Here is a 26,340-nt window from a genome sequence, read left to right on the forward strand (position 1 = left end):
GAAGACGGATCCTGTGCAGATTGTAAAAAACTGATGAGCTGGATCCGTTTTTTTGACGGATCCGTCGAGGCAGTCTAGTGTCACCTATTGGAAGTAGCAATCCTAAAAGTCAGTATCAACCCTTTAATGAGCCTTGTCACATGACTTAGGATAAAAGCCAAATCAGAATCTCAAAGAATTATATTTAACTGGCTGCAATTGAGCAGTCCTGCTGCGCTTCATGCTGCCTACATATTGAGCAGCATGTGTCATGATTTAAATAAAATCGCAAAAATGTGATTAGCCCACACACTACTGTAATGTATAGAACATGCTAAAAATATCACCTATGCGCACACACTGTAATTTGAAGAAAAAAAGGAGCTGCTGGATACTTACTATACTGGCCACTGCTGGTTTGGTAGATCGGTGTCGGTACAGTCACTGTTGTAATAGCTGGAGCAGAGGTTTCCTCTTCAGATTTTTCTTCTTCAATTCTTGGAACACCAGGAGCATCTGAAGATAGGTCATTTAAGATTTTCCTGTTGAAATGAATACAGTTAGTCTCCTTAAAAATGCTCCATAGATAATGAGAACATAATAGAACCTGACAGCTTCCCCACGTCCACCAAACCATCGCCATTTATTTATTGCTATCTTTATCCCCTTCTTCATGAGATCTTTTACAGTCTTTATTAATTTCTGTATATACTTAAAAAAAAAAAAATTTATAGCTGCGGAGGCAATATGTAATATCAGGTGACAAAGTCCACAGGTTAGTAATGGAGAGGCGTCTATAAGACACCTATCCATTAGTAACCCCATAGTGATAGTGTATAAAAAACACAGACACCCAGAATCGAGTCATTTATTTGAAACTAGATGGTGGCCCGATTCTAACGCATCAGGTATTCTAGAATATGTATGTAGTTTATTTATGAAGTTTTCAGAATAATGCAATTTATACACAGGATTCGGCCGGGCGGGCGCATCCAATTAGCGAAGCGTGGTTCAAATTACGAGCCAATTCGCGGACGGACTGCGCCTGTCGCTGATTGGTCACGCCCGGCCGCGAACAATCAGTGAAGCCAGGGCCTGCTCCAGGTTTTTGAGGGCCCCGGGCAAGAGAGGCTCAGTGGGCCCCCCTCTTTAACACATACCACGATTCATCATGCACAGATACAGCAGAGAAATATAGCACAGCCAAGTAGCATACAGCCCACGTAGTATATAACACAGCCCACGTAGTATAAAACACAGCCCACGTAGTATATTGCCCAGCCACGTAGTATATAGCACAGCCCCCGTAGTATATAGCACACACGTAGTATATTGCCCAGCCATGTAATATATTGCACAGCCACATAATATATTACACAGCCACGTAGTATATTACACAGCCACGTAGTATATTACACAGCCACGTAGTATATAGCACAGCCACGTAGTATATAGCACAGAGACTTAGTATATAGCACAGAGACTTCGTATATAACACAGCCCATGCAGTATATAACACAGGCCACATAGTATAGAGCACAGCGATGTAGTATATTGCCCAGCCACGTATAAACCACAGCCACGTAGAATATAGCACAGAGACGTAGTATATAACACAGCCCACACAGTATATAACACAGCCCATGCAGTATATAACACAGCCCACGTAGTATCTAACACAGCCCACGTAGTATCTAACACAGCCCACGTAGTATCTAACACAGCCCACGTAGTATCTAACACAGCCCACGTAGTATCTAACACAGCCCACGTAGTATCTAACACAGCCCACGTAGTATCTAACAGAGCCCACGTAGTATCTAACAGAGCCCACATAGTATCTAACAGAGCCCACATAGTATCTAACAGAGCCCACATAGTATCTAACAGAGCCCACGTAGTATATAGCAATGTGGGCACCATATCCCTGTTAAAAAAAAAAAGAATTAAAATAAAAAATAATTCTATACTCACCTCCCGTCGGCCCCCGGATCCAGCCCAGGCGTTTACCGATGCTCCTCGCGATGCTCCGGTCCCAAGAATGCATTGCGGTCTCGCGAGATGACGACGTAGCGGTCTCGCGAGACCGCAATGCATGGACTGGAGCGTCGCGAGGAGCAGCGGGAAAGGCGACGGAAGGGGAGTATATAATGATTTTTTATTTTGTTTATTATTTTTAACATTAGATCTTTTTACTATCGATGCTGCATAGGCAGTGTCAGTGTATAGTCATGTCAGTGTATCCCCAGCGGCTGGGCAGAGCAGTCACATCTCCCGATGTGACTGTTCTACACGCGAGACCGCCGTGGGACACTCGGGATTACCTGGACTACGGCGAACAGGTGAGTATATGTTTGTTTAATATTTTATTATTTCTAGGAGACTAGGACATCGGGCGTTAAGGTGAGTATAATGTATTATTTTTATGTGAATATGTATGTAATTTTCCTTTTTCCCCCTTTGCGCCAGCAGATGATACTACTTCTCCCATCAGCGGTACCTGCTGTCACTTATCAGTGACAGCAGACATAGCCCGATGGGAGCAGCAGTCTCATCAGCCCACGCTAGCTTTTTTACAGCAGGTCACCACTGCGTGTCAGTCAACTGCGGGATCACGCAGTAGCGTTACTGCGGGTGCCAGTCACAGCTGCGGGGTCACGCTGACATCTGACAACATGACCCCGCATCACTCTGATCAGTGGTCTTACTGGCAGCTCCTGTCATCACACACACTGAGCAGTGTGTGCGATGACAAGGGAAAATAAAGCTGCAACAAAATGGCCTTGATCTCTTCCCACAGGTCACAGGTGTGTCCAGGTCACAGCTAAGAGACAGGAGGAGCAGCTTCAATGCAAGCGATGCGGTCAGTGTACGACTGCAGTCGCTTATAGCCATGGCTGCCGTAAGTGAGGTGTGCAAGTGTTGTGCCCAGACACTTACGCCCATACTGATGAAAATGGCAGCCCCCAGTGGCAAAAGTTAATAAAAAAAACACACTATTAAAATGGATAACTTAATTTTGTATTAAAAATAATATGATTGTATAATCATTAAGGCTAGGTTCACATTGCGTTAGTGGGTGGTCGCTAACGGACAGCGTTGCACGGCGAAAATGTCGCAATTAACGCCGTGCAACGGGTCCGTTAGCGCACCCATTGACAGCAATGTAAATTTCGCCTGCAGCGCATCGCTAGCGCGTGCCTTTTTCGGCTCGCGCTAGCGATGTGCCGTCCTTCTGTAGCGCGCCTCGGACGCTGCTTGCAGCATCCGCGGCGCGCCCGAGGTCCGTTCCCCGCTCTCGCAGATCGGGGATCTGCGAGAGCGGGGACGTTAGCGCAACCCCTAACACGGCCACTACAAATACATTGCGTTAGCGCAATCCGCTAGCCCTAAACGGATTGCCCTAACGCAATGTGAACCTAGCCTAATACAAAAATTTAAATCACGGCACCTTCACTTTAACCCTCTGTGTGCCTTGTGATGGTTACCCTGCACTATTGGAGAATCTTTAAACGCACTTTTGAATGTCCTTTTTTTGATGCACGATAACTAAACCAAAAGGTACATTCACTTGATTTTATATTTTATTTTGTAGTGCTCGGCACCATCCACAATACACATATAGGACTCTTTATAAGGCATAGATGGAAACTGCTCAGTAATAGTTTAAGTGGGATACTGTTCCCTAACTTACCAATAGATGGCAGAATAATAGTCATTTATAAATAATAAGAGTTTTTTTCTGAGCACAACTGATTTCTGTATATGGGTTCTACATATTGGGATGAATAAACTTTCCCCATGTCTTCTCTAATAAATAGCTATTTAAAAATACTGCACAAGCAGCTTTATGATTCTATATAAAACATTTTCTATTACAAAACTTTATTATGGTCCATGTGTAAAGATTTTCTGAAATTTTATATGCATATTTGATAACAAAGTATATGACCTACAAAGGAAACTTACCTTCTATGTAACATAAAACAACATCCTTTAATGTATGAATTTACCGTATGTCATATCTGTACTAGAGAGTGTACCATGTGGTGTCTTGGGTACTACCTTGCAATCCTTATAGTAACACTATTAACCTGCAGAATAACCCCATATCTGCAGGTTAAAAGAGTTTCTCTTTTTAGTGATGTGTTTCCTTTAAAGGGAATCTGTCACCCCAAAATTGGCCTAAAAACTAAGGCCACCGGCATCAGGGGCTTATCTACAGCATTCTGCAATGCTGTAGATAAGCCCCCGATGTAACCTGAAAGAGAAGAAAAACAGGTTATAATATACTCACCTAGGGGCGGTCCGGGTCCGATGGGCGTCACGGTCCGGCGCCTCTCATCTTCATACGATGACGTCCTCTTCTGGTCTTCACGCTGCGGCTCCTGCGCAGGCGTACTTTGTCTGCCCTGTTGAGGGCAGAGCAAAGTACTGCAGTGCGCAGGTGTCGGGAATGGTCAGAGAGGCCCAGCGCCTGCGCACTGCAGTACTTTGCTCTGCCCTCAAAAGGGCAGACAAAGTACGCCTGCCCTGGAGCCGCGTCAAGAAGACAAGAAGAGGACATCATTGTATGAAGATGGGAGGCGCCAGACCCGGACCGCAACGCCCATCGGACCGGACCGCCCCTGGGTGAGTATAATATAACCTGTTTTTCTTCTCTTTCGGGATACGTCAGGGGCTTATCTACAGCATTGCAGAATTCTGTAGATAAGCCCCTGATACCGGTGGCCTTAAGGTACCTTCACAATAAACGACGCTGCAGCGATATCGACAACGATGCCGATCGCTGCAGCGTCGCTGTTTGGTCGCTGGAGAGCTGTCACACAGACAGCTCTCCAGCGACCAACGATGCCGAAGTCCCCGGGTAACCAGGGTAAACATCGGGTTACTAAGCGCAGGGCCGAGCTTAGTAACCCGATGTTTACCCTGGTTACCATTGTAAATGTAAAAAAAACAAACAGTACATACTCACCTTCTGCTGTCTGTCACAAGTCCCTCGCCGTCTGCTTCCTGCACTGACTGTGAGTGCCGGCCGGAAAGCAGGGCACAGCGGTGACGTCACTGCTGTGCTCTGCTTTCACTTTACGGCCGGCGCTCACAGTCAGTGCGGGAAGCAGACGGCGAGGGACGTGTGAGACAGCAGAAGGTGAGTATGTACTGTTTGTTTTTTTTTTACATTTACAATGGTAACCAGGGTAAACATCGGGTTACTAAGCGCGGCCCTGCGCTTAGTAACCCGATATTTACCCTGGTTACCATTGTAAAACATTGCTGGCATCGTTGCTTTGGCTGTCAAACACGACGATACACGCCGATCTGACGACCAAATAAAGTTCTGAACTTTCAGCAACGACCAGCGATATCACAGCAGGATCCAGATCGCTGCTGCGTGTCAAACACAACGATATCGCTATCCAGGACGCTGCAACGTCACGGATCGCTATCGTTATCGCTGCAAAGTCGTTTAGTGTGAAGGTACCTTTAGTTTATAGGCCAATTTTGGGGTGACAGATTCCCTTTAATCCTAAAGTTAACTAGCCATATTGGTTAGGCCAGTGGTTCCCGAGGTATGACAAATAATAAATTGTTGTTGTGTATCCATTTTGAATATATAACTTAAAATATGACACACAACTACAAAAAAATTTACATTTTTGTTTAATTACATAAAATTGAGAAAAACAGGGAAAAAGAACTCAACAGGACAAAAATTGAACATGAGAGGGGTTGTCATGTAAATACATAAAAATATGACAATTATATTCAAGATTGACAAATATGGCTTAGTATATAATAATCAAAAAATTCCTAGTCTGAACCCATATTTAAGCTAAATTCTATATACGGTAGTTACCTGATGTATAACAGTGATTTGATAGTATGGAGACTAAAAGTCCAAAAAAATATTGAAACTAGCCCTGTCAGCAGCCACAATGATTAAATAGTAACATATAATGGTAAATCAGATAGTAAATCAGATACAGGCATGATTAAATATTTACTGAATAAATCATATACATATTTTAGTCTAAGCCACTTGTGAAGAGCGGTTTTTGAAATCAGGAAAGTAGCGCACAGGTGAGTAAAATATACTAATAAACACCAAATGATATAATGTAAAGTGACCAGTGCTATAAGGTGACAATGCTCTGAGGTAATGGATGTCATAATAAAGTGCCTGTGCAAAGAAGAAATGCTGACAAAAATGAACATACTCGCTCTCACAATGCTATGCCCAACGCGCGTTTCGCCGGAGCTTTTTCCAAAGAACAGTAAAGTACGGAGGAGTGAGCTATTTAAATGAGAGACCATCAATCGGTGGGAAGAAGTTTACTTGTTAGCAGCAGCACATCCCAAAAAAAAATCAAGATTTTGTCTCCCAGATTTGTATGCAAGTCTGATGTTGCAGTTGTTCTCATTCAAATTATGGATTAAGGACCGCAAATCTTCTTCAGATCCCTGTCATAGAAAGAAAATGTCTATGAATAGACTCCAGGAGTATTTTATAAACTTGTGGGGTCTGAGCAGATGGAAAGAGCCCCCTCAAATTCATGTAGATATAAGGGGAGCTAATTGGTAGAAAACGTTGGTGCAAAAGGAAGTGAGATGGAACACCATTTTCAACACCATGTCCCCGAAGGATCTCAATGAGACAATTACCTTTGCCCCCTTCCTTTAACCCCTTTACAACATGCACCGTACTAGTAATGCTCTGCGGGATGTGCATTTGTGCCAGCTGCAGTACTAGTACGGCGCCGCGATTGCGCGGACTCACGCTGAGCGCCACGGCAATCGCGTGCCGGTGTCAGCTGTATGTGATGCTGCTGTCACTACTGACAGCGGCATAGAGAAGCATCGCACAGGGAGGGGGCTCCCTGTACGCTTGCATCAGAACAATGCGATGCGAACGCGTTGTTTTGATGGTCTCCATGGAGACCCCCGGCACCAAGATGGCGGCGTGGTCCTTTCAGGAAGGTGGCTTGTGAGCGCCTACCTGTAAAAATATATATTTTTTTAAAACCCTAAATAAATAAATAAAAAGAACGAAATATTTTCCAATAAATACATTTATGTAATTAAAAAAAAGACAATAAAAGTACACATTTGGTATCGCCGCATCCGTAACTACCCACTCTATAAAACTTTCCCACTAGTTAACCCCGCAGTGAACACAGCAAAAAATAAATAAAAAACAAGGCAAAAAAACATAGTTACTGACCGTTAATGGTAATACCCAGGGAACACCTCGGGTTAAGTTGTTTATGTTTGTCCACCATTTTAGTGAACGAACTGTCCTTGACGAAACGTTTAACCGCCCTTCTAAATTTCCACCTAGAGAAACATCTGCTGCTAATATTTCCCATTGTAGTTCTCTGGTATCGACTGGGCCCACTGAACAGTCGGTATGCAAGCTGTCATTGATCCCAGAAGCGACGTTGCCTTCCGCAACGTTGTAGAAGGAAGGTCTCTTATCCGTGATACTAGATCTATAATGTTTCAAATTTTCCCCGAGAGACGACATTCTAGTTTGCTTGAGTCTAGAATTATACCTAAGTACTCTTCAGTCTGACTCGTCACGATACGGGATTTGGGCAAGTTCAGCAGCCAGCCTAGGTTGGTTAATGCTCTCATGACTGTCTAACTGGTCTTTGCAGTGACAAGGGGAGTTGCCTATTACTAGATCGTCTAGGTACGGAACTATCAGTACGTTCTGTTCCCTTAAGTGTGCCATTACTTCCGCCACTATTGGTAAATACCATTGGTGCTTTATTTACACACACCCCCGCCCCCCCAGATTGTGACTGCAACCCTGAGGAATCTGCGGTAGTCTTTGTGGATGGGGTCGTGATAACTTGATACTTCAAGTATAGCATGGTCATGAAACAGGACGGAAAAAGCATTTTCACTGATGATTTTGTTGCCATTTTGAAGAACTGTATTTCCCGAAACTTGTTCAGCTTCTATAAGTTTACAATCATCCTTAATGTCCCATCTGGTTTCTCCTTAAGAAGAGAGGGGAGCAAACGCCTTTGCCTCTTTCCTGGCGAGGTACTTCTTGGAGAACGGCTATGTTTATCAGACTCAGAAGCTCCTCATGCAAGGCTAGTTGTTCCTCTTTTGATGATTTGGAATGGAATCTTAGTTTTAGGCCTGATTTTATTAAGTCTGAGATCCACACACTGCTGGATATTTTTTCCCAGGCCAGGAGAAAGTTAAGCTCCCTCCCACCTGGGGGACACCTTCATGGGGGTTGTTTTTGTTGTCAATGGGCCTGTTAAACATGAATCCCTTGCCTCTGTTCCTTCTATCCTCCCACTTGTCCTGTTTTTTTTTTTTTTTTTGGGCTGGGGGGGGGGGGGGGGGGGGGCTTTCTCTGGATAAATTTCCTGCTCCGAAAAGGCCATTTATAGGACTGGCTAGACAGCATAAGGAAAGATCTCTTTTAATCTCCTGCTTTATCTAGGATGTTGTCTAGTGTGGGTCCAAACGGGAACTCGCCCTCACAGGAAATGGAACATAATTTTGACTTTGTCTACAGATCACCCAGCCAGCACTTGAGCCATAGGGATCGCCTCGCTGCATTAGAAAAAAAGGCTGACCTGGCCATCAGTCTGACCGAGTCCGCAGGTGCGTCCGCCAGAAAAGCCGCTGCCCCCCTCATTACAGAAACATAATATATAATTGTTTCTCTGGATACCTTGTCTTTTAGCTGTGATTCTATGTGATCCAGCCATACTATCAGGGCCCTAGCTGTACAGGTGGCGGCCACAGCAGGTTTTAGTCCCCCCCCTCCCAGCAACCCTTTATGAACGTATAAGCTTTCTTATCCATGGGGTCTTTTAACGCCCCCATATCTTCAAATGGCAGGGCAAATTTCTTGGAGGCTTTTGCGATCGCCATGTGTAATTTTGGTGCCTTATCCCAAAGCGAACATACCAGGTCTTCAAAGGGGTATTTTCTCTTTGGAGTCAGGAGTCTCTTCCTCTCTGGCTTCTACCATTCTTTTTTTATTTAGGGAATGGATTTTCTCATTGAGGGTATGTGCACACGTCTTTTTGATGTCTATGGATTTTTCCGCAGCGGATTTGTGAAAACCGCAGGTAAAAGGCACTGCGTTTTACCTGCGGATTTCTTGCGGAATTACTGCGGATTTTGTGCAGATTCCCCTGCGGTTTTACACCTGCGGATTCCAATTGTGGAGCAGGTGTAAACCGCTACGGAATCCACAAAGAATTGACATGCTGCGGAATGTAAACCGCGTTTTTTTCCACAGCATGTGCACTGCGGATTGCGTTTCCCATAGGTTTACATTGTACTGTAAAACGCATGGGAAACTGCTGCGGACCTGCAGCTGCGGAAACCCTGCGGATCCGCAGCAAAATCCGCAGCGTGTGAACATAGCCTGAAGGGAATGACCTCCGCTTCTTCTGTTCTAGGCCACTGAACATTAGATCCTGAACAGTTTTCTTGGGCCGAGGGTCTATCAGGCCCACGGTGGTTCCGTCTTTAACAAGACTATCTATCTCCTCTATTGGAAAGCAGCTGCGCCCCTCCCTCTGAGGATGACAAAGAGGAAGAAAATGAAATGTTTGAATTGCTTAATTCAGTCTCTTTATCACTAGAATCAGATTCAGGGGCTCTATGTCTGTGCTTCTGCCGTTTTTCCCCGATCCCTGAAGAGCTTTAAAGGTGTCTTCTACCTGAGTCTTGATTAACTCTCTAAGGTCTGGGGCAAATTTTGGGGTCTCCTCGTAAATGGTCTGCTCTATACAGGAATCACAGAGGTTTTTTTCCCCAAGTAGTGGGTAGCTCCTCTGTACAGAGCGCACAAATCCTATGCTTGGACTTCGTAGTACATTTATTTACCTACTAGAGAGGGAGAACAGACCCTAATTACAAAAAATGGATTTTCATAAAGTTCACTTACCCCTCCTGGCAGAAAGAAAGATACCAGGTTTAGAGGGGAAACCATTTCCGTAGATGGATTCTCCCTGATGTGTTGGGAGCCTGAATGACTGCTGCCGCTGTATCGCTGGGAAGAGACTTTTCCAGTCTGCTTTTTTTGCTGCGGCCTTCGCTGCTGCCACTGCCCATGCTGAGGGGACTGGTCTTGCAGGGGCTGCTCTGCCGGATGCTCCTGGTCGCTCAGCCTCCGTTCTCTACAGAGAGTGCTCAGTGCCCGGTTACTGGTTTCTCAGTAATGCAACGTGCTCTCCATGTCATTGGGGCCTCGCGCATGTGCACTACTGGATTCCCAGTAGTGCTTTGAGGCTTGCTCGCGTCATAGGGGAGTGCCGCCCCACGCGTGCGCACTACCTGCTCCCGGCGTCGCGCGCAATGGAGGCTCCAAGACAGGCGGGCTCCTCCACTTCTTCTTGTCCCTCCCCACACACCCTCAAGGTCCGGTGACCCCAGCGGTGGTGCTTCAGACAACCGCCACAGCCAAGGCAGGGAACCCCCCACTGCCTGGATCAGACTGGTCGGCCCCGGCATCACACAAGAAGGTACGTCTTCTTGCGTTGACTGCAGGTTCCTCATCAGGGACACGAAACCAACTGATGCGGGAGAGAGGTACCGCCTATTTATCTGTAGGTTTCCTGTCCCTGTGGGGCGGATCCCCTCTCTCCGTGGTGCCATCATGGGGGAAAGAGAAAAACAATGTTTTATCATCATACCGCCGAACAAAAAGTGCAATAAAACGCGGTCAAAAAGACTGATGTAAATAAAAATGGTACAGCTGAAAACATCATCTTGTCCCACAAAAAAAACCCTGCCATACAGCTCCATCAGTAGAAAAATAAAAAAGCTATAGCTCTCAGACTAAAGCCAACTAAAGACAAAAATATTTTTTCTATAAAAGTTTTTATTGTGTAAAAGCACCAAAACATTAAAAAAAAATATATATATACAGTATATATATATATATATATATATATATATATATATATATATATATATATATATATAGCAATTCCTTAATTGGTGGCCTTTGCTCATTCTGTCTCCCAAAAATCAGAAAAAACAGCGATCAAAAAAGCCATGTGCCCGACAATGGTACCAATAGAAACTAGTTTTCACAATAAAATGCATCTTTTAGTGTGTGACAGCAGCCAAACATAAAAACCCGATATAAATCTGGTATCTCTAATCGCACCAACCCGAAGAATAAAGTTGCCTAATCACTTAGACCGCAAGAGGAACGGCATAAAAAAAATAAAACCAATTCTTCACATGCTGTTGATTTTTTCTTTCTGCCTCCCATAGATCGCAGTAAGGCTCGGCGCACATTTATCTTGCGCTCTGCACTGTGCGCTTACACAAGGGATTCCGTGTAAATCTCTGAAATACGTGATTCAGACAGAACCTCTGGCTGAAGATTCCCTATAATGAGGCAGATGGAGGCACTGCGGACGCCGCCTGACCTGTGATCCGACGGCGTCCATCTTTTTAGGATTGCATATAAGTGCTGTCGGCCACAGTTTTGTGCACTTCTGAAAAGAAGGTCACAGCGGAACAGAAGCCAGACGGAGTCCAGAGTAGATCTGCTGCCTGACTATAGTGAATGGATACATCGGGGGTTTCATCTGAATCACAACACCCAGAGATTTAGATGGAAACCACAAAGTACCGTATTTTTCGGATTATAAGACACACACTTTCTGGGGAAAATGGGGGTGTGTCTTGTAATTCGAATACACCTTACCGGCCGCGGTTGAGCAGGGTTCTCAGGGTTGCTGCTGGAGGAGGCAAGAGTGGCGCGTTGCTGAAGGCCAGAATGAGGGGGTGTGACAGGTGCAACCCTGCGGGTGTTCGGCCCCACTGGCATTTTGTGGAACTCTAGGACTCCTGCACTTGCATGGTTTACATTGCAGTGAACTCCAGGAAAATGGCTGCCCGCGGCAGCGCATGCACAGATGGAGATCTCGGCACCAAGATCTCGGGAGATGAGATCTCAGCACCAAGATCTCAACCTGCGCATGCACCGCCCCCCGGCAGCCATTTTCCCCAGGGTCCACTGCAAAGTAAACCATGGAAATACGGGGGTTCCGGGATATCACAAAATGTTGGCGGAGCCCCCGCACCACCGAACACCCGCAGCGTCACATCCAAAAACCCCTTTCTCCCAGCCTGGGGTCCACAGAATCACCCCATTCCTGCCTCTGCCAGCAGCAACCCTGGGACCCGCCTCAAAGCAGCCACCCCCCCCGGTATGCAATAAGAAGAGTTGACTGTAAGAAGCACCACCATTTTATAAAAAAAAACGTTTTTCCCCTATTTTTATACTCAAAATTTGGGGTGCATCTTATAATCCAGTGCCTCTTATAAACAGCAAAATACGGTATGTAGTCAGCGTACGGTATGTTCCCAATAAAAGCTTCCTCTCAATCCACAAAAAAAAAAAAAAACAAGCTCCCACTCAGACAAAACCAAAGAAAAATATGTGCATATACCCTAATGAAAATAAATAAGTAAAAAGCAAGTGCATTAAATAATTAACAGTAACTACATTCTCCAATGTTAAAACCTACCTAGTGTGAATAGTGGCAGAGAGTCACAGGGTACCAACCGGACACCCAGCTTTGGAGGAACTATATATTAACTGCCAGCTCAGTGAAAAAGGGGCCTATTTATACTGAATACAAAAACACTGGTCGAGAGTGCACATCACGGCATTCTGATCTATGAGAAGGATCGCCGAACGAATAGACTCCATACGGAACCTCTTGTACCTTACCCAGGCATTCAGAGGCTTCAGATTTATTATAGTGCGAGATTCGCCGGATGGTTTTGCGATGGAGAAAAGGGAGGAGTAATGACCTTGGCTTACTTCCAGAGGTGGTACTGGCACTATGACCTCTGAGGACAGCATGTCCTTTAGGTCTATCATCATTGGGGAGTCTCGCATTATAACCGTAGGTGCAATAAATCTGTCTGGCGGAGGAGAGTAAAACTCGATACGGTAGCCTTCTGACACAGTCCGAAGAACCCAATTGTTTTTGAGTGATTCGGGCCCATTTGTGCGCGAAGTGACGGAGCCTCCCCCCTATAAGTGTGGCGTCATTGCGGTTTAGATTTTGAGGAGGGACTGAAAAAGAAACTTCTGTTTCTATTGCCCTGGTTACGGGAGCCCCTATAAGATCCTCTATGGGATCTACCTCCTCTAGAGTCAGACTGTCTTCGGAAGGGAAATCCCCTCCAAAAGGACTGAGGTTTTCTAGTTTTGTCCTCCGGAAACCCCTTCTTTTTATCCGAAGCTGACTCTAGGATAGTATCAAGAGGGGGCCCGAATACTCGTGCTCCGGAGAAGGGGATTGAACATAGCTTAGATTTGGAAGCACTATCCCCGGACCAGGATCTTAGCCAGACCGCCCTCCTAGCCGCGTTGGATAGAGAACCACTCCTAGCCGAGAATCTGACTGATTCAGCAGTCATATCGGACAGAAAGGCCGTGGCGGACTTTTTAGCCACCTTCGCCACCGGAACGTCAACCTTAGGGATTTCTTCCCATAGTTTTACGTCCTCAGGTTCAAATGGTAGACGAGCTTTGAACTCCTTGGATAACACCAGCCGGCGTTCCGCTTCCTTCCACTCCTCCATTATCATGGCTTTAATGTGCTCGCTAACAGGGAATACAGTCTGCTGACGTGACATAAGTCCCCCGAACATCAGGTCCTGCCTGGATTGTGGTTTGGGTGTCTCTTCTACCTGCATGGTGCACCGTACTGCCTGCACCAGATCATTTGTCTCTTCCGCCTGGAAGAGATATTTTCTTTGGTGGTCCTGGCTTCCTGACGGAAGCTCACCCTCCTCCTCTGAGACGAAGTCCTCTGAGTTAGACTTGTCTTCAGAAGTTAACTCTGGTTCTCGTTCCTGTCTGGCTCTCTTGCGGCTGGGAATAGGACTGGGCTTCTGCGTCAAACTGGATAAAGAAGCCTGCACCTCCTCACGTATAAGGGATCTCATCTCGGACAGTAATGTAGGCTGTTCGTCCCTCACGACCTTAGACGTACAATCTGCACATAAGGTCTTTCCGTGGGAATCTGGGAGTTTCGCATTACAGATAGGGCATCTAGCAGATTTTCCCGAGGCTTTGCCGGATCTCCTAGCCTGACCAGAGGAACCAGAGGGGCCAGCAGGGGTTCCCTTATCCTTAAATGACATAAGATAGGGATAAGCGCTGGGGTAAGCCTGCTTCTAAGTGCGGGTAGGGGTCTGCGCTATGCGCACTTACCACCTCCTCGACCGGCATACTTGCATCCATGACGAGTGAAGCAGGTCCCCGCAGCTTGCAGCGTCGGAACAGGAGCGCTTCAGCCGATATGCGGTCCACAGTGGAACGCACGCTTTCCCCCTTTGCTTGCAGCGTTACCGGAAGTGACGGTAACGGATGCCGAAAACCGGAAGTGACGCGTCCTGGGCACTTCCGTCTGGAGACGCCGTGCTGTACACCACGCTGCTCCCTGGAAGCCGCACAGAGCGTGGATGGCGTCCGCAGCCGAGAGCCTCCCACCGGGAGGAGCGGCTGCCACCAGGAGCCTCGTCCACTCCTGGTCTTTGGAGCAGAGGGACCCCCCTCCGGAGGGTGTCTGCCCTGAGCCTCTTGACGGGGGAAGGGTATTGGCAAGCCGCACGATCCCCCTGAGCTCCGGTAAGCTTGCAGCTTTTCACTCGTGCGTCCTTTCCTTGCAGGGACAGGAAAAACACTGAGGATTAGGGGTGGGACATGTCCTTTTAAACTCGCGTGTTTCCTGTCCCAGCAAGGGGAGGAGGACGTCCTCCAGGGTGCTGTCAGGATGACGTCCTGGAAATGTAAATTATTTTTTCTTCACTGCCCAATGGTATAAAAGTTTGTGACACATCTGTGGTGTCAATTTTAATAGCCAGTAAAGGCTAAATATACAGCTGCAGGCTGACATTCATAGCCTGGGAAGCTCCATGGGTATTAACCCCTTCTTCCCAGGCTATAAACATCGGACCCCAGTCGCTGGATTTCCCAGTCTGGACTTGAAAATTGCGTGGGAGCCCACGCCATTTTTTTCCCCATTTTTTAAATTAAACAGATATTGCATTTAAGGCCGTGGTCACACTTGCGAGAAACTTGCACCTCAATACCTGGCACTGCCGCAGGCACTCGGACCGGAGTATGCGGCTGCATGTATTTCTATGCAGCTGAATGCTCCGGTCCCAATGCCGGCGGCAATGCTGGATATTGAGGTGCGAGGCTCGTGTAAGTTTCTCGCTAGTCACCCTGGCCAACGCAGATTTTGTGTGTGTCTTTATTTAACCCTTTATGTACCATTTTATTATGTTTATTTCTAAACATCGGGCTTGGTATTATCTATCTATAATCTATCATTTATCTATAGATCTATCTATGTGTCTAAACATTATTCTTCAATGGAGTATGTAAATGAAGAGTTGGACAAGAAATTACATCACAATTCTTTTTTTTTTTTTTCCAATAATAGATCTTTGTTTAGCTTTCAAATATCCGCAACGTGTGCACATACTCTTAGTGTGAGGTGGTCCCTAAAAAAATGGTTTTGCAAATTTTGTTGGAAAAATGAGAAATCGATGGTTTCCAAAATTGTGCTGATGTAAAGTAGACATGTGGGAAATGTTATTCATTAACTATTTTGTGTGATATGACACTCTGATTTAAGGGCATAAAAATTAAAAGTTGGGAAATTGCGAAATTTTCGCCAAATTGCTATTTTTTTCACAAATAAACTCAAGCCATATCAAAGAAATTTAACCACTATCATAAAGTACAATGTGTCATGAAAAAACAGTCTCAATCACCAGGATCTGTTGAAGCGTTCCAGAGTTATTACCTCAAAGTGACAGTGGTCAGAATTGTAAAAATTGGCCTGGTCATGAAGGTGAAAACAGGCTTCGGGCCAAAAGATGAACTACCCAAATATTTAAAGTAACTCATATATACTCTCTGATCTCAAATTTTGGTTTTTTTTTATTGTGGTTTTAAATATCTAGTTTTGATGTATTTTAATATTTTTTTTTATGTTTACTTAGTTTACTTTGCCTTCAAGGGATTCATGTTCTACTGTCATATTGAACTGACCAATCATCTATTTAGATTTCTGGGGCCGCTTTTTCTTGGCTTTGTGGAGTTCTTCTGCTATAACATCTTGGCCACAATAGCATTTCCTTAGTTTTTTCCCTTGCCTCCTCCATTTTTTTTCTTTTTTCTGTTTTCACCACACCTTTCTTCTCTTAACCTCGTTTCCCCCCAGCCTATTTTCTTTTCCCATTCCCCCCCAACACTCCATTATTTATTATTTTTTGTTCTTTCTCACTTCTACTGCTAAGTTTTACATGATTAATGGAAAATATCACCGTTACACACCATTACATTAACTAGCACTTTATTATTATTATACACATTACGGTAAATATCACTGATATACACTATTTTATTATTTGCTATTAATACTATTATACACTGCATTAATTGGTAAGTATGTCCCATAACCCCACTATATTTCATAACTTATTTAATCATTTTTATGGTCTTTTGTTATTTTTTGCATTTTATTTTCCATTATTCCTTTTCATACGTAATGCTCCTTTCATTGTCATTATGGGCCGCTATGAAATATCCACTCATGTAAGGCTGGTTTCACATTAGCGTTTTCGTGTGCAGCGTAGGCCCGCGTACTGTCTGCATGTGTCTTGCGTACCTAGCTTTAACATTGTGTACGCAGGGACATGTGTTGGCACTCGTTTGTTTGTGGATGCGTCCCTGTGCGTTATTTCGCGGTGTCCGGCAAAGCCAACATGTTGCATTTTTTGAGGTGTCAAATATGTGCAGGCATACGCATGCGGATGAGTGCGTATAAACAATGCATTACTGTCTATGGGAACGCATGGATGTGCGCATGGATGCATTAGATGCGCATGCGTACTTCAGACTGAACATGTCCAGGAACGGGTTTCAGCCACTGAAAAAAACAAGCTGTATAAAAAGGGGGTGTTGACTAGGGTTGAGCGAAACGGGTCGTGCATTTTCATAAGTCACCGACTTTTGGCAAAGTCGGCGTCTCATGAAACCCGACCCGATCCCTGTGCGTGGTCGGCCATGCGGTACGCGATCTTGGCGCTAAAGTCGCGTTTCGTATGACGCGTTTAGCGCCATTTTTTCAGCCAATGAGCGTGGGCAAAATAAATTCCTTCATTGGGTTTCGTGTTTCGGCCGAAACCCGACTTTTCACGGTGGTCGGCCGATTTCACTCGACTCGACTTTTAAGACAGTCGGGTTTCACAAAACCAGACTCGACCCAAAAAAACTAAAGGTCGCTCAACCCTAGTGTTGACACCAATTCCAGTACTCTCAAGACTCTTGAAGTGATCACAACACTATGGATGTGCTACCAAGACTCTGGATATGAGTATAGAAGCTATGAAAATGTCTATCTGTCTCTTACTGCAATCTGTACTCTGTCTCTGTGTTTGTCATGTTTGCAGTGTGTACTCTGTCTCTCTTGCAGCCTTCTATTCCAACATGTCCTTGAGTGAAGACCTGAACGCTTCCCATAGTGGACAAGACACAGATGAAGTGAGTACATTTGCTATACTTAATTGGTATGTATTAGGCTACTTTCACACATCAGGTTTTTGTTTTCAGGCTAAATCCGGCTAATGTTTAACCCCTTTACCCCCAAGGGTGGTTTGCACGTTAATGACCGGGCCAATTTTTAAAATTCTGACCACTGTCCCTTTATGAGTTTATAACTCTGGAACGCTTGAACGGATATTGGCGATTCTGACACTGTTTTCTCGTGACATATTGTACTTCATGATAGCGGTAAAATTTCTTCGATATAACTTGAGTTTATTTGTGAAAAAAATGGAAATTTGGCGGACATTTTGAAAATTTTGCAATTTTCCAACTTTGAATTTTTATGCCCTTAAATCACAGAGATATGTCACACAAAATACTTAATAAGTAACATTTCCCACATGTCTACTTTACATCAGCACAATTTAGGAACCAAAATTTTTTTTTGTTAGAGAGTTAGAAGGGTTAAAAGTTGACCAGCAATTTCTCATTTTTACAACACCATTTTTTTTTAGGGACCACATCTCATTTGAAGTCATTTTGAGGGGTCTATATGATAGAAAATACCCAAGTGTGACACCATTCTAAAAACTGCACCCCTCAAGGTGCTCAAAACCACATTCAAGAAATTTATTAACCCTTCAGGTGTTTCACAGGAATTTTTGGAATGTTTAAATAAAAATTAACATTTAATTTTTTTTTTTTTTTTTTTTTTATTTTTTTTTTACACAAAATTTATTTCAGCTCCAATTTGTTTTATTTTACCAAGGGTAACAGGAGAAAATGGACCCCAAAAGTTGTTGTACAATTTGTCCTGAGTACGCCGATACCCAATATGTGGGGGTAAACCACTGTTTGGGCGCATGGCAGAGCTCGGAAGGGAAGGAGCGCCATTTGACTTTTCAATGCAAAATTGACTGGAATTAAGATGGGACGCCATGTCGCGTTTGGAGAGCCCCTGATGTGCCTAAACATTAAACCCCCCACAAGCGACATCATTTTGGAAAGTAGACCCCCTAAGGAACTTATCTAGATGTGTTTTGAGAGCTTTGATCCCTCAAGTGTTTCACTACAGGTTATAACGCAGAGCCGTGAAAATAAAAATTATTATTATTTTTTTTTTTCACAAAAATGATTTTTTTTTAGCCCCCAGTTTTGTATTTTCACAAGGGTAACAGGAGAAATTGGACCCCAAAAGTTGTTGTCCAATTTGTCCTGAGTACGCTGATACCCCATATGTGGGGGGGAACCACTGTTTGGGCGCATGGCAGAGCTCGGAAGGGAAGGAGCGCCATTTTGAATGCAGACTTAGAAAGATTGGTCTGCAGGCATCACGGTGCATTTGCAGAGCCCCTGATGTACCCAAACAGTAGAAACCCCCAAAAGTGACCACACATTGGAAACTAGACCTCCCAAGGAACTTATCTAGATGTGTTGTGAGAACTTTGAACCCCCAAGTGTTTCACTACAGTTTACAACGCAGAGCCGTGAAAATAAACAATCTTTTTTTTCCCACAAAAATGATTTTTAGCCCCCTAAATTTATATTTTCCCCAAGGGTAACAAGAGAACTTGGACCCCAAAAGTTGTTGTCCAATTTGTCCCGAGTACGCTGATGCCCCATATGTTGGGGTAAACCCCTGTTTGGGCGCACGGTAAAGCTCGGAAGGGAAGGGGCACTGTTTTACTTTTTCAATGCAGAATTGGCTGGAATTGAGATTGGACGCCATGTCGCGTTTGGAGAGCCCCTGATGTGCCTAAACAGTGGAAACTCCCCAATTCTAACTGAAACCCTAATCCAAACACACCCCTAACCCTAATCCCAACGGTAACCCTAACCACACCCCTAACCCTGACACACCCCTAACTCTAATCCCAACCGTAAATGTAATCCAAACCCTAACCCTAACTTTAGCCCCAACCCTAACTTTAGCCCCAACCCTAACTTTAGCTCCAATCCTAGCCCCAACCCTAACCCCAGCCCTAACCCTAGCCGTAACCCTAACCCTAACGGGAAAATGGAAATAAATACATTTTTCTAATTTTATTATTTTCCCTAACTAAGGGGGTGATGAAGGGGGGTTTGATTTACTTTTATAGCATTTTTTATAGCGGATTTTTATGATTGGCAGCCGTCACACACTAAAAGACGCTTTTCATAGCAAAAAAGTTTTTGCATCTCCACATTTTGAGACCTATAATTTTTCCATATTTTGGTCCACAGAGTCATGTGAGGTCTTGTTTTTTGTGGGACGAGTTGACGTTTTTGATCGCTTTTTATTCCGATTTTTGTGAGGCAGAATGACCAAAAACCAGCTATTCATGAATTTCTTTTGGGGGAGGCATTTATACCGTAAAATTGATAAAGCAGTTTTATTCGTCGGGTCAGTGAGCGCCGCCGATCGCGCTGGATGTACTATCCCGTCGGTGGTCATACGGGCCCACCCCACCTCGACGGGATAGTACGTCCAATGTCAGAAAAAGGTTAAAGAAACGGATCTGCGCCGGATCTGTTTTTTGACTTCCTGGTTCCGGGGAAGAAAGAGAGAGAGAGAGAGAGAGAGAGAGAGAGAGAGAGAGAGAGACAGACAGACAGAGAGAGAGAGACCCCAGAACGGCAAATATGCATGATTTGTATGGAAAATTCATTGAAAACCGGATCCGGGTGCCGGATTCATGGTTTCACACGTCCGTTTTATGTGTTTTTGGCCCATTCCGTCAATGTGTGTTTTTTTCCACCGGACAAAAAAACGTTGCAGTGGACGTTTTCTCTGTCCGCCGGAAACGACTATTTGGACAGATCCGGAAAAAAACAGATGAAACGTCTGGCCATCAGGCACAATCCGGCGCCAATACAACTCTATGGGAAAAAAAAGGATCCGGCGTAAAAAAAAAAAACGGATCCATTTTTTTTCACAAATTGCTGGATTGTGCCTGAAACAAAAAAACTGATGTGTGAAAGCAGCCTTAACTGTCAATACGACACATAAATCATATCAAAATCATGTATTTTCTTTACAGGACACTTCCGGTGCTGAACAGCCGGAGCAGTCGAGTGATGATTCTTCCCAGGGTCGTTGGGCCCGAGTTCCTGAGGTGGAAAGATGGCGTGTAAGTAGTGTTGATTGTTTTTGGATTAAGTGTTTCATCTTCAAAACTATTACTTAATTTTTTTTGTGTTTCTTTGATGTCGAGGTTGCACAACGTGAGGAAGCCAATACCAACATTGACAATGATCAACCAATTAATCTTGTGCAAGAGCAAGTAGATTTATGGGACACCCATGATCGTCAACATTCTGACTCGGTAGTGATTCGACGACTCTGGGAAAAAGTTGCCCGATCGCTCATGGCCAATTGGGACCATGCCACCACACAAGTCAGAAAGGATTTTCTTAAGTATTGCAATGTGGTCTGACGCACCAGTGAACCTGTAAATGTTGGTGCATTGTTCTACAATTTATTTTTTTGCACCTTCACAGTGAAGAGAGTAAAAAGTCCGTTGGTGTTCGATGAAGGATCGCTTCAATAAAGATATGAGAGAGGAGATTCAGGTTTGAAGTGGTGCTGCTCCACAGATATCAAAATACAAATACCATCGCATGCTGGATTTCCTGAGGCCTGCGTTTGCTCATCGAACATGAGCATCTTTGTGTTGTATTCAATGATAACATCTGAATTGTTCAGTTCTACAGGATATGTTGGCGCTTTCTAAAATGTTATTTTTTTTTAGTAATGTTTTTCATTTATTTTCCACACAGAACTTGGAGCAGCACAACACAACCTGGATTGGATCCTCGTCAGTTGGAGCGGCCCCTCATCGAACAGCCACGGAACACTCTCAATCATCCGCCAGCAATGCAGCAACTGGGCAGGCTTCACAGGCTGGGGAACAGAAAGCCGGTCAGGTTTTCCCCCCTTCCAGTGCTTTTGTTGGGACTTCTCGCCAGCGACAGAGGGCCTGGGAGAGGTCAGTCATGCCTGAGTTTATTCATTTAAGCTCGATCTTCCAGGATGGGATGAAGGTGATTGGAGATAGACTGGACAGTGGGTTCACTCAGGTGAACACGGTTTTCCAGGAAGCCGACCTTCAGAGACCGGCGCAACATTTTTTTTCCTGCAATAGAGCGGGGCGTGTCGGAAAACCTTACGCCTGAACTCCAGCTGATCATCATGCAGGCCTGGCAGGCTGCTTACAGCCAGGCATTGCAGCAGTCCCCAAGCTACCATCCACATGCCGGATATTACCAGCAGGCGAATATTTCTTTCCCGGCAAAGCCTAGGACAGCATCAGTGGGCGAAGACGCCAGTACCGAACTACCCTCCACCAACAACGCTGGACATTACGGCTGTTCCCCCAGTTCACAGCTACACCACACTCCAGAGTGCAGCACCACTGCAGTATCTACCACGCTGCCGAGTGCAGCACCCCTGCAGCATTACCACGCTGCTGAGTGCAGCAGCCCTCAGCATCCACAAAGCTTCCCAATCCAGCACGCCAGCATGCAGCATCCACCACTTTGCCCAGTCCAGCAGCACACCAGCACACTGCTACAGGAGTCACCATTGCCACTCAGCCAAGCAAGAAACGCAGAGGTACCTACAAAAAACAGACTTCCACTAGTGACTCTGCTCAGCACAGGAAAATGAAGACCCGTAGCAAAAAATGTCAAATTGGCCAAAATTGGATCCACCACCTCCACCCTTACCTCCCAATGTGTCTGTTTGTCAAGTATGTCACTACCTTCCCTTGTGTTTCTCCCTTCCAATTTGTCTATCCCTTCCCAAGATTCTACTCCCAATGTGTCCAGTCCCATCCCTGATCCAATCCTGCAATTTATTTCTCCTTCCCCTGAAACCCCTTCATCATCGACTACCACACAATCATCACAGCTCAACACCCTCAAGGTCCACAATATCTCACCATCAGACAGACCCCGAACATAAACCCAATTGCTGGTTAATGGAAAATAAAATTTTTGTTTGCGCATTCCCTGTGTTTTCTTTGTCTCTTTAAGTGAAAACACACAAGTGTGTATTGCATTGGTGAGTGAAGTAGTAATGTTGAGGAGAGCCATAAGATAAAATACTTAATTAACCTCGAGACGTAAGAGATTGAGAGAAGTGACCCATAACGTGTATTGTTTAACCTTACATAAGTTCTCTCAGATCAAAGTGAGACACTAAAGATGCCATTTCCTGTATCAGCATACCATGTGCTGATATCCAAGATGACGCCCACCCTGATGACCTCATGGATCCAACCACAGTGACGCCCACCCTGATGACCTCATAGACCAACCCACCCTGATGACTTCATGGATCCGCCCATGGACTTGCTCTTTGCCCAACTCACTAACCAATGGAATACATTCGATCACTCATTTTAAAGCTAACCGAGCCCCCCCTTAACTGGGGTTATATAAACCTGTGTTCTGACTAAATAAAGCCCCCTTGGCGCTGAGCCATAGATTGATCAAGGAGAGTTTACATCTGACTGTGTGTTGTCATATGTTTATTTCTTTGGTGCGCACCTGATCAATATCCATTAGGCCAGGAGTGGGCAACTGGAGAGTGAACATTTATTAATTGTTCAACCTAACAGTAACGGGTGTTTTATTAGTAGTAAAGTCAGCAAACATTGCAGGTACATTTACTTACAAGTGTATTAAACCATATCGTCTTGCCATGCCATATGTCCAATATCCGAAACAAAGTAAGCAGCAAACTTATCCCTCATTTGGGCAACTTCCACTGTAGTCCTAAGAAGGTGATCACTGTAATCCTGCAAAGGGCTAGCAACAGTTCCGTCAAGTTCTATTTGTTGTCACTCTTTTGCCAAGATGTAATTGTGCATAACAACACAAGCTTTGACCACATCATCAATTTTCTCAGTTTTTAGATTGATTGGTGTTCCCCAAATGCATAATTTAGATGCCAGCAAGCCAAAGGCACATTCCACAGTTCTTCGTGCCCTTGTCAGTCGGTAGTTGAAAATCCTTTTGGTGTGATTCAAGTCCCGACTCGAGCACGGTTTTATGAGGTTGGCACACATTTGAAATGCCTCATCCCCCAACCACAAAAAACGGCATTGGAAGTCCTTTAGTGTTCGGAAGAGGTTGTGGTGATGGAAAATGTAAATTATTACCATACAAAGTTGGCCCATGTCACAGTTTTTGAAAGTCTGAGTCATTTCCTCGTCCAAATGAGCCAACGTCAACGGTGACTAATCGACATTCAGCATCTGCATAACTCAGTTGAGAAATTCTGCATGCAGAAAGTCACAAAGCATGACAGGTGTCTCCAACAATCCCAGAAAGGGTGGAGACTCCAATCCAGAATTGAAAATGTAGAGATAAGGTCTCTCCGGTAGCCTACTAATATACTAATACTATTACTAATACTAACAACATGTGTTTGTTTTTCAGAATTACGTACGACAGGGTCACCAACAGACGTTCCTCAGCAGGAATTGCTTGACGTAGTTGTGTGTCCTGCCTGGTGATAGATCCTCGGACACATTGCAGCAAGTCATCGAAGCTCTGTTCCGACATCATTGTGTAGTCGAAAAACTTCTCCGGGTCTTCACGCAGCTTGGTGTACAATGGGTGGTAAGCTTCACGGCTCTCTCAGACTTTCAATGATGGGGTGTTGCCAGTAGCGACGACGACGTCTTCTCAGTCTTTCTCTTCTTTCTTCTTCACAAGCCACAGCAAAGGCAAAAGCCAATTTCAGTGATACAGCATCAAAAGATGAAGATTTCATCTGTGTAGGGTCTACATACAGAATCCCCATGAGACACGCCCATTGTGGGTGGCTTTTGGCAAGGAAATTCTCCTGGAACAGCATTTGCCGCATACCAAAATTAATAGAAATTTCGAATCCATGCACAGAAACAATGCAGACGCATACAAACGCATGCACACGCAGCATTGTTTTTGCGTCATGCATAAGCTGATGCAGATAAACGCAGCGTAACCATGCATTTGCACATGCAGATGATACACTGCACACAGATACGCTAATATCTACTTAGCCTAATTTGTGCTCCCTACGTCACTTCTGACCGGGTTACCGCGTTTCAGAAAAATGCGGGCCAATACCATGAATGGTTACACACTCACGTATGGAAGATCAGCTGCTACCATTTAACCAGTAAACTTCTTCCTATTGATTGGTTGTCTCTCATTTAAATAGCTCACTCCTCCGTACTTTACTGTTCCCTGGTAAAAGCTCTGGGGAAACGGGCGTTGGGCACAGCACAGTGAGAGCGAGTACGTTCATTTTTGTCAGCATCTCTTCTTTGTGCAGACACTTTATTCTGACATTCACTACCTCAGAGCATTGTCACCTTATAGCACTGGTCACTTTACATTATACCATTTGGTGTTTATTAGTATATTTTACTCACCTGTGTGCTACTTTATTGATTTCAAAAACAGCTTTTCACAAGTGGCTCAGACTAAAATATGGGTACGATTTATTCAGTATATATTTAATCATGCCTGTATCTGATTTACCATTATGTTACTATTTAATCATAGTGTATTCTGATAAGGTTAGTTTCAATATCTTTTTTTTTTTTTACTTTTCCATTTGTTTCTTAGTGTTTATACTATCAAATCCCTGTTATACATCAAGTAACTACCATATATAGAATTTTGCTTAAATATGGGTTATTTAGGAATTTTTTGGTTATTATATACTAGCCAAGTTTGTCAATCTTTAACATAACTGTCATATTTTTATATATTTACATGACAACCCCTCATGTTCAATTTTTGTCCTGTTAAGTTCTTTTTTCCCGTTCTTTTTTACTCTCCAGAGAGGCGCAGATATTTGCGAGAAGCTGAGGAGATAGTTTTCAAAGTAATGATCATATGCTGCATAGTCCTTTCCACGGTTGTAGCCAAATCTTGCTTAGCATCATTTTGTAATTTCAATGTTATTCTGGGTTAAGCAGACAAAAAGAATATGGGTATTCCCAACCCACCGCCTAATAACAGATGGAGAGGACCAGACATTTTTCCCGTCAGTCTGTAGAGGCGCCAATTAAACAATTTCAGAAGTCTTGGATAGTTGATCTGTCCACACTTTCATGCCCGATGCGTCTTTTCACATACAGATATTAAAAGGGAATCTGTCACCATAAAAAAACCTCTCTATATAGGGTTAATCTGCCGGTTAATCATGCTACTAACCAACCCGATGCACGTAGTTAGCCAAACGCTGTAAGGAGAAAATGAACTTGGTTTTAGTCATGAGGTTGGCGTCGGTTCAGTCACAGTTTTTAGTATAAAAAGTAGAAGCAGTAAACGCTCCCCTGGCACTGTCTGACAGACTCTGCATTGGGGCCCGGCTGTCAGCTAATAGCGTATTTTCTTGTCAACAGTTAAAATAAATTCCCTTTAACCCCTTCACGACCTTGGACGTATAGGCATGTCATAGGTCGTGTCCCTGCATTTGATGCGGGCTCAGTGCCAAAGCCCGCATCGTTCCCTAAACACAACAGCAGATTTCATCCATCAGGTGCCTCTAACAGCCGCGAGTCTGTCAACAAGTTAAATGCCGTTGTCGATCTCTGACAGCGGTATTTAAAAAAGATAGGCAGAAGCACGTCACAAGACCTCCCCATCAGCGCTCAGCACTTATCGGAACAGGGATGCTGATTGTCCCCATATGGAAGAAGCCTGGTAGGCGAAACGGCGCTGTCGGGGTGGCGGCACGGGCGCAATACATGCAATATCTTATAGATCATGTAAGTTACATTCATCTTATA

The 26,340-nt window shown here is 44.4% G+C and overlaps 1 protein-coding gene across 2 annotated transcripts in view; it reads right to left on the minus strand.

Annotated features, from left to right (window-relative positions):
• CREB1 (cAMP responsive element binding protein 1) overlaps positions 1–26,340 on the minus strand; it is a 162,121-nt gene that overhangs the window by 22,616 nt on the left and 113,165 nt on the right. For both annotated transcript variants that reach the window (XM_077275727.1, XM_077275728.1), the window contains one exon: positions 379–521. In XM_077275727.1, the coding sequence (XP_077131842.1) occupies positions 379–521 (143 nt within the window). The remainder of the gene's footprint in view (positions 1–378; positions 522–26,340) is intronic.

This window comes from Ranitomeya variabilis, chromosome 7, assembly GCF_051348905.1.
Source record: "Ranitomeya variabilis isolate aRanVar5 chromosome 7, aRanVar5.hap1, whole genome shotgun sequence".
Classification (NCBI taxonomy): domain Eukaryota; kingdom Metazoa; phylum Chordata; class Amphibia; order Anura; family Dendrobatidae; genus Ranitomeya; species Ranitomeya variabilis.